Source organism: Hordeum vulgare, chromosome 6H, assembly GCF_904849725.1.
Source record: "Hordeum vulgare subsp. vulgare chromosome 6H, MorexV3_pseudomolecules_assembly, whole genome shotgun sequence".
Taxonomy (NCBI): domain Eukaryota; kingdom Viridiplantae; phylum Streptophyta; class Magnoliopsida; order Poales; family Poaceae; genus Hordeum; species Hordeum vulgare.
The window spans coordinates 906,153-915,022 of NC_058523.1; the positions used below are offsets into that span (position 1 = coordinate 906,153).

The following is an 8,870-nucleotide window of genomic DNA, read 5'->3' on the forward strand; positions in this document are numbered from 1 at the left end:
AACTACAGGATGAACCAGTACCTGCATGGCTTTGTCGGCGCTGTGCGAAGTGCTCCGTGACCAATCCATCGCTTGACGCAACCGTTGGCGGCCGGAAATGTCAGATGCGGAAGGCACGACAAACAGTCGCCGATCTGCAACTTTTCGGCCGACCGAGGCAGTGGGAAGGGGTAGGGGTCAATCCCGTGCCTGTGGTGGCCCACCGACATGATCCCGGCGGCTGATATGTCCGGAATCGTAGGAGGCAGCCCGACGGTGGTGGGAGGGGGGAAAAGCGTTGGCTGAAATGTCTCACCCGTCAACCGCTCTTGATATATACAGGGCGCCGTCCGCGCAAAGGGGAGAATCTGCGTTTTCGCGGGTTGGGGTGGCAATTTTACAACGCCACGCAAAAATATTTACGAGTCCGACGCGTTTAAGGGGTTTGATCGGGCAACTTTTTTCGAACCCGTATTTTGACGATTATTTTATGGATCGGGGCACTGTACGGGGCCTGCTAGAGATGCTATTATTCTTGTCTCTTACGTCTCTGTGGTCCCTTTCCAGCAAAAAAAAAATATCCTCTATGGTGTATACGTTGTTGGCCTTCACGGTTAACTTATTTATGCCTGAAACTAATTTCCAGTAACTAATTTCGATCAGTTTTGTGACTGAAACACGGCCGAGGCCACTTCATTTTTTATTTTGATTTATATTTTATTACTTAAAGTGATTCTATGAACATACTCTCATATTCATTTGGTTTGTAGTAAAAAGCCATGTCTCCCAATTACAAGGCCACAAGATGAGGGAACACAAGTCTATAATGCTAGGTTCAAGATGCTCAAAAGAAAATACCATTGACACAAAAATATAGCCGATCTCATTATTGTGTGACGATTTGGTTCATCGCGAAACAATATATACAAATTCCCAATAACACTAGACATTTTCATATTTTAAGGGGCAATTTGGTGGTTATATACGGTGGTCGTGGACTAACGAGATAGCAATCAAATTTATATGTCTTCACCGACCGCCCCTCGTCCCTTAGTGATCATAGTTCTCCTAAAATATGCTAAACATGTTGGTGATGACCATTAATTTCCTATTAGCAACATTCTGTTCGACTAGCCAGTTGATGGCCCTTCGTGTTCCTATATAACATGTAACGCCTAATTAATGTTTAGTGGAGAAAACTTTCACGGTAAAAACATGATAGCTCATATGTTCGAATGTAAATATAATCGCAAAATGTATGGTCTTAATATGAAACAATTGATATACAAGAAACAACATTAAAAAATTTAAAAATTGTGGTGTATCACATAATATATCCATGGAACTTTTATCTAAGATGATACATTTGCTTCGATCTGGTGATGGTATCAAGATTGTTGAACAGAAAATGACAAAACGACCTTGGCCATAGAAATCATGCCCAAGAAGGCATGATTAGGCTTCAACAGACTGAATGACTTCACCATCATTACAGAAACGGGCACATGCGTTGCTGCAGAGTCCCATGTCGAATTTCATCTCTTGGCCATGGGAAACTGTTACAAAATAGTTGAGGTTATGTATGTCTAAAACACAATATTTTTTCTGCCGGTAAAAATAAAAATAAAACTGGTCAATTAAAATTACCATTGTCCATGTTGTCACAAACGGAAGTCCTGCATCCAATTGTGCAGTACTCAGTCGCATTTGGTTCACCTACAAAAGTAATTTGAACCACAAGTATGCAAATAATTAATTTTCTATTAGTAGGTAATTATCAACAAGTTGGGAAGGATAAAAATGATATCTCTTTACCGGATTCAGGGAGAAGATTCAGCTTAGGATAGTCCCTAGGACATGTTGGGCCGCTTATGATTTTACAACCACAAGCAGTTGCGCAGACTGGTCGGGAACCACCGGCGAAACGGCAGGCGTTGTAGCAGTTTCTGCCCGTCGTGTTCTTGCAGCAACTCTTGCCTTCTACTTGGACCTGCTCCAGAACTAAACCCAATATGAGAACACAAATAACCACGCTCTTAATACTCTTGTTGGTTGCCATGGTTGGCTGGTTGGCCTTAATTTCTCAAGTAGAATGAGAAATGGTTACGTTGGATTGATGGAAATCCTACAACGCCAGACTCCTATTTATAGAGGTATGGCGGTGTGTTATGAGTGTTGGACATAGCTAGGCACCACTCAATTTCTGCAATAATTGGAAGTCTTGAATATACATGGATATTATTTTTGGTGCAAATCTATCCGTTCGTTGTGTCACACGTGTTCATGCATGCATGCCTATTTTACTCAACCGACGTAGCCATGCACAGTGGTCTTGCATGATTTGAAAGTTTACTAAGTGACCAGCACGTTTACAATAGTTACCAAGCACGTACTCTACAAAAATCATAGAGGAGTGCCTCGTCACCTCATCACTTATATTAATAGAATGCAATGCGCACTAATTATGAATTCATGGCCAAGTTGGTGACTTACATTTACAACGATGACTTAAATTTGTAAAAGGTCATTTAAATTTCAGCGTTTGCATCTGCTTGCCAAGCTGGTGACTTGGTTAACTTTCAGTTTTGCATCTGGCTTGCAGACCTAGTGAAAGAGGGCATATCGTTTGCTTTGATTTACGTTAAAGATGATTTCTCTATTGTGAATATTAATTTGTGCAAATGTCTAGTATCGTCATGGCATAGGAGAGTGAAATTTCATATCGAGGATCCTAGATCTAAGTGCAGCTACCGTACTTCAGTGTACGCACCAGCTAGGACTGATGACTCAATCCTTATCATCATTTCGACGATGTGACCTAGCCCTGTGGACATCTGGATGGGGCAATACATAATATGTTTTCTACTGAGCAACCAAGTTTACAAGTCAAGTTGCCACTTCTGCACTAGAGAAGGCACATCACAACTGTGGAGGTGATGACTCCGTGATCCGAAATAATGGAGGTGATGAATAGTGGAGGTGAGCTGAAAGACAACATTGCTTTTGTCTACTCTCGGCACTAGTAGACCCATTACCCAACTAATCCATACCATGCTCGGTGGACGTAACCCTTTTGTTTCCATCTCTTTCTTTCAACCATGCACTCAATAATCTTCTGCATACTAAATAATGGTCATAGGTAGTTACTAATTATTGAACTTTTATATCCATAGACTATTTCATACATAATTTAAATAATGATCATATGTTGCTGTTTAATGTGGGATTTTCTAGCCTATTTCCCTATTTTATATTCGTATTTTCCTCCGTTACCAAACACGTTCTCTTTCAAAATCATAGAGGAGCAGATATTTCACAAAAATATCACAGAGGAGCGCATCATCTCCGCATCCGTTATAGTAGTAGAATGTACGTAGTGCCCATTAATTACGAATTCATGGTCGGTACCACACTCCGTCATGTTTAGAAGACACATTTAAATTTACATGTGTTTCCACAATAGACATGCATGCATGCGCCGTGTCAATTAGTACTACTCCTGCATGCATGCGTCGTGTTAATTTCTCATCTCATTAGGCGCATGAGTATTATTGATGCTATTTTTTAGCCCATCTCACAGCCAATCGATAACTACATAGGTTCTAGAGATCATCCAAGCACGCCTTGTAAAACGTGATGGCGGGAGTAGTTTTTGAGGACGACAGCTACGATGCATTTATCAGTATAACATTTGTGTGATCAAAACTATGCATTTGGATTGACCATGAGGGATACCCTAGTAGTACTCCCTCTGTTCTGTTATGACTCAAATAAACAAATTACATCTTCCCAATAACTACTGCACACACCATTAATCAATAGAGAAAACCACATTCAGACTAGAGAGAACACATTATGGAAGAAAATTTTATTGCCCCATCTAGGTGTGCAAACTTTTCTTTTCTTTTGCCACTTGCCTCTGCATGTCTCATGTTTGGTTGATTAGGAATTACGATGGAGTACTTTTTGAGGACGACAGCTACGACGGAGTAGTTTTAGGACGACAGCTACGATGGAGTAGTTTTAGGACGACAGCTACGATGCATTTATCAGTATAACATTTGTGTGGTCAAAACTATGCATTTGGATTGACCATGAGGGATAACCTAGCAGTACTCCCACTGCTCTGTTATGACTCATAAAAACAAATAACATCTTCCCAATAACTACTGCATACACCATTAATCAATAGAGAAAACCACATTCAGACGAGAGAGAATACATTATGGAAGAAAATTTTATTGCCCCATCCAGGTGTGCAAACTTTTCTGTTCTTTTGCCACTTGCCTCTGCATGCCTCATGTTTTGTTGAAGGTGGTGCACATTCAACAAATTACATCTTCAAAAATAATTATGTATTCTAACAGTTATGTATGAGTTATGGAAGAGAATACATTATGGAAGAATACTAATAGTTATGTATGAGTTGGTGTAATTAAATAAAAAAAACAAATTAAATCTTCCCGGTAACTACTGCATACACCATTAATGAATAGAGAAAATCACATTCATATGAGAGAGAACACATTATGGAACAAAGCATTATTGCCCCATCTAGGTGTGCAATTTTTTTTCCACTTCCCTCTGCATGTTTCACGTTTTGTTGAAGATGGTTCACAAAGCATTATTGCGCTATCTAGGTGTACAAATGGCCAAGTAGCTTAGTCACGTGGTCCATAGGATGCACGAATTGATACTTAAGACAAACATGACATGCACATGGTAGCAACAAGCCAAGAACCATATCATGATGGCTGCCTCAACCTAGTTCTCGTCCACCATCCTACTCACTTTGCTATCATGTGAATGCACTGCATAACTATTCTCAAACAAACAACAAAATTATAATGCATGCTCGCACTTAATGAAATCTTGGCTCATTGACATTTTCACTAAAGAATGATTAGAATAGAGAAATCTACATGTGACATGCCCCAGTATACAGTGTCACATGACGAATTGTTTTCATGTTTTATCATAGATACATCACTATCAGTCTCATGGTGTTAATGACTCCATGATTGCATGAAATTTTACACTATCAGCCACAGTCCCTCACTTACAGCATATATGTCATGTCATTTTTTTTGACAACACTAGCTGTAAAATATTGCCATCCGCAACAGTTGTTTTGTAAATCATTTTATTTTTTTAATCACACAATGGTTAATTTGAAAAATCTTTGCAGACCTGAAACATCGAGGTCATGTAAGGGACCAAGAGGATGTGCTGTAGGGGTGGGGGGAGATATAGGGTTTTCAGTGGTATTTCCTTGGACATCTCATTTATAGTCCGTTAATTTTTTTAAGTAATTAACTCCGAATCTAGAAATACTAAATTTAGTTCAAATTAACAACCAGCTCCGAATATTACTAGAGTTGGTTTGTACACAAAACCAAATCTTGTAACTAATTTAGAGATGTTTCGTGTGCGAAACACGGCCAAGGTCAATGTATTTATATTTGGATTGAAATTTATTAACTAAATATACTCTATGAACGAACTTTCTCTCACACTCCTTTTGTTTTTAGTGGAAAGTCATATCTCCCATTTGCAACGAAGAATATGTGAGGGCACACAAGACTATAATTGTACGTCCAAGCTGCTCAACACGAAATAGAATGAAGGCGAGAAATAGGCTGGACATCCGATTATTGTGTGACGTTTTGGGTCATCGGCAAACTGTGTATACAACTGCTCAAGAATACTACATATTTTTATATGTTTAGTGGGCAATTTGGTGGTTTTATATGCTCTTCATTGACCAGCAAGATAGCATTCAAAGTTGTATGTGTCCACCGACCACCCCTCATCGGTCAGCGATAATAGTTTTCATAACAGGCGCAAAACACAAATAATGTTTGATTGATTTCTAGGAAACAACATGGGAAAACGTATGGTCTTTATCTAAAATTATTGATTTATAGGAAACAACATGGGAAAATGTATGGTCTTTATCTAAAATTATTGATTTATAGGAAACAACATGGGAAAATGTAAACAATGTAATGTATCACATAATATATACATGGAACATTTATATTAGTTGGCCAAGGGTACAAATAGATTCATCATAGCGACTCTTATTGGAACAAGGGAAAACAACAAGCACTTGTAAGAGAGTCAGAATAGAAGAGGCACTCGCACATACCTCCTCCTTGGCCGCCTCGCCATGCCACGCCTTGTCACGACGCGCCGCGGGTTGCGGGATTGAGACGAGCCGAGCTTATACCTACACGTTTATTTTTGCTGGTCAGGAACAGAGAGTCCTTAACTGATTAACCACGATCGGAGACGTCGTTTCTTGGGCTGTAACGGACTCGGACGTGGGTCCGTCCACGTCTCTTCACCCTACCGCGCATATATATAGGTGAGGTTCCTGCCAACCCTAGCCGTCATCACCACCACATATGGGTTTGCACCGTTCCAGATCAATCCGACACCACCAAGTATTCTCCATCCCTTCTTCCGGCATGCACCTTGAGAAGGGACAACAGGCATGCGGAACCCCGCCTCTCGTAATTCTTTATGGGGCAGCCAGTTATATGTCATGGAACAATTCTATGACTACAAGAAGACCGATGAGCGCCGTGTTGTTCAACAAGCTCATGATATACAATCTCTCGCGAAGGAACTTGAGTACTTCAAGTTTGTGTTGCCGGATGATACGTCTCCAACGTATCAATAATTTTTTATGGTTTCATGCTATTATCTTGTCACACTTTGGATGTTTTGCATGCCTTTTATTTTTTGGGACTAACTTATTAACTCTGTGTCAAGTGCCAGTTCCTATTTTTTCCATGTTTTTGACCCCTTTCAGAGGAGATTTTGAAACGGAGTCCAAACGGAAGAAAATCCCTGAAAAGATTTTTTCTGGAACGAAAGAAGATCGGGGAGCTTGGGAGCCAAGGCAGGGGAGCCCCAGAGGCCCCGCAAGCCCCCACCCCGCGACCAGGGGAGAGGCCGTGCCATCCAGGCTTGTGGGCCCCCTGAGCGTCCCCTGACCTAGGGGTTGTGCCTATATATTCCCTAAAAATCCAAAAAAAATCAGGAGACCATCGAAAGTACTTTTCCGCCACCGCAAGCTTCTGTATCCACAAGATCCCATCTCGGGCACGTTCTGGTGCCCTGCCGGATGGGGGATTCGGACACAGAGGGCTTCTTCATCAACACCATGACCTCTCTGATGATGCGTGAGTAGTTCACCATAGACCTACGGGTCCATAGCTAGTAACTAGATGGTTTCTTCTCTCTCTTGGATCTTCAATACAAAGTTCTCCATGATCTTCATGGAGATCTATCCAATGTAATCTTCTTTTGCGGTGTGTTTGTCGAAATCCGATGAATTGTGGATTTATGATCATATTGTCTATGAATCTTATTTGAGTTTCTTCTGATCTCTCTTATGCATGATTCCATATCCTTGTAATTCTCTTCGAGTTGTGGGTTTTGTTTGGCCAACTAGATCTATGATTCTTGCAATGGGAGAAGTGCTTGGTTTTGGGTTCATACCGTGTGGTGACCTCACCCAGTGACAGAAGGGGTAGCGAGGCACGCCTCGTGTTGTTGCCATCAAGGGTAAAAAGATGGGGTTTTCATCATTCGTTTGAGATTATCCCTCTACATCATGTCATCTTGCTTAAAGCGTTACTCTGTTCGTCATGAACTCAATACACTAGATGTATGCTGGATAGCGGTCGATGTGTGGAGTAATAGTAGTAGATGCAGAAAGTATCGGTCTACTTGTCTCAGACGTGATGCCTATATGTATGATCATTGCCTTAGATATCGTCATGACTTTGCGCGGTTCTATCAATTGCTCGACAGTAAGTTGTTCACCCACCGTAATACTTGCTATTTTGAGAGAAGCCTCTAGTGAACACTATGGCCCCAATGGTCTACTCCACACCATATTTTCAGCCTTACACTTTTTTACTTCGTCGCACTTTCCACCTTCAGATCTCACTTTGCAAACAAACTTGAAGGGATTGACAACCCCTTTGAAGCGTTGGGTGCAAGCTTGTTTGTGTTTGCGCAGGTACTCTGGACTTGATGAGACCCTCCTTCTGGATGGATACCTTGGTTCTCAAACTGAGAGAAATAGTTACTGCTCCTGTGCTTCATCACCCTTTCCTCTTCAAGGGAAAAACCAACGCAAGCCCAGCCTCTGTCAACGTGTCAATTTCTGGCGCTGTTGTCTATGGGATAGCAGAAGTATTTCTGGCGCCTTTGGTGGGGAGGAAGATCAAGTCAAGAACTCATCCAAGTAGGTGTCGCAAACTCATCTCTTGCATTTACTTTGTTTGCGAGTTGCCTCGCTTTTTCCTCTCCCCCACTTCACGAATTTGCCTGTTTTGTTCGCCTTTTCGTTCGCCCTTTTTCCCGCCTGCTCTTTGTTTGCTTGTGTGCTTGCTTGCTTGCTGAAGTCACCATGAACGAAAACACCAAACTTTGTGACTTCTTGAATACTAATAATAATGATTTTATTAGTACTCCGATTGCTCCCGCCACTAGTGCGTAGTCATACAAAATCAATGCCGCTTTGCTGAATCTTGTTATGAAAGAGCAATTCTCTGGCCTTCCTAGTGAAGATGCCGCATCCCATCTCAATACCTTCATTGAGCTTTGCAATATGCAAAAGAAAAAAGATGTGGATAATGACGTGATTAAATTAAATCTTTTTCCTTTCTCGTTGCGAGATCACGCAAAAACTTGGTTTTCTTCTTTGCCCAAAAATAGTATCGATTCTTGGGATAAGTGCAAAGATGCTAATATATCCAAGTATTTTCCGCCTGATAAGATCATCTCTATCCATAATGATATCATGAATTTCTACAAACTTCATCATGAACATGTTGCACAAGCTTGGGAGAGAGTGAAATTAATGATTA

General features: G+C 41.0%; 1 protein-coding gene across 1 annotated transcript; it reads right to left on the reverse strand.

The window, feature by feature from the left end:
- Positions 1-1,223: 1,223 nt before the first annotated feature.
- On the reverse strand, positions 1,224-2,111 carry LOC123402774 (thionin BTH7-like). Its single transcript, XM_045096735.1, has 3 exons — positions 1,795-2,111; positions 1,627-1,695; positions 1,224-1,535 (listed from the first exon to the last, which is right to left on the reverse strand). The coding sequence occupies exons 1-3, from the start codon at positions 2,036-2,038 to the stop codon at positions 1,435-1,437; spliced, it is 414 nt and encodes a 137-aa protein (XP_044952670.1). The 5' UTR covers positions 2,039-2,111; the 3' UTR covers positions 1,224-1,434.
- Positions 2,112-8,870: the final 6,759 nt, after the last annotated feature.

Bases quoted from the DNA above. Each gene is read 5' to 3' on its own strand.
- LOC123402774 (XM_045096735.1), bottom strand. From the start codon at position 2,038: ATGGCAACCAACAAGAGTATTAAGAGCGTGGTTATTTGTGTTCTCATA. The intron at 1,696-1,794 runs GTAAAGAGATAT...TTACTTTTGTAG, and splicing joins GAATCTTCTCCCTGAATCCG to GTGAACCAAATGCGACTGAG. The intron at 1,536-1,626 runs GTAATTTTAATT...ATTTTGTAACAG, and splicing joins TTGTGACAACATGGACAATG to TTTCCCATGGCCAAGAGATG.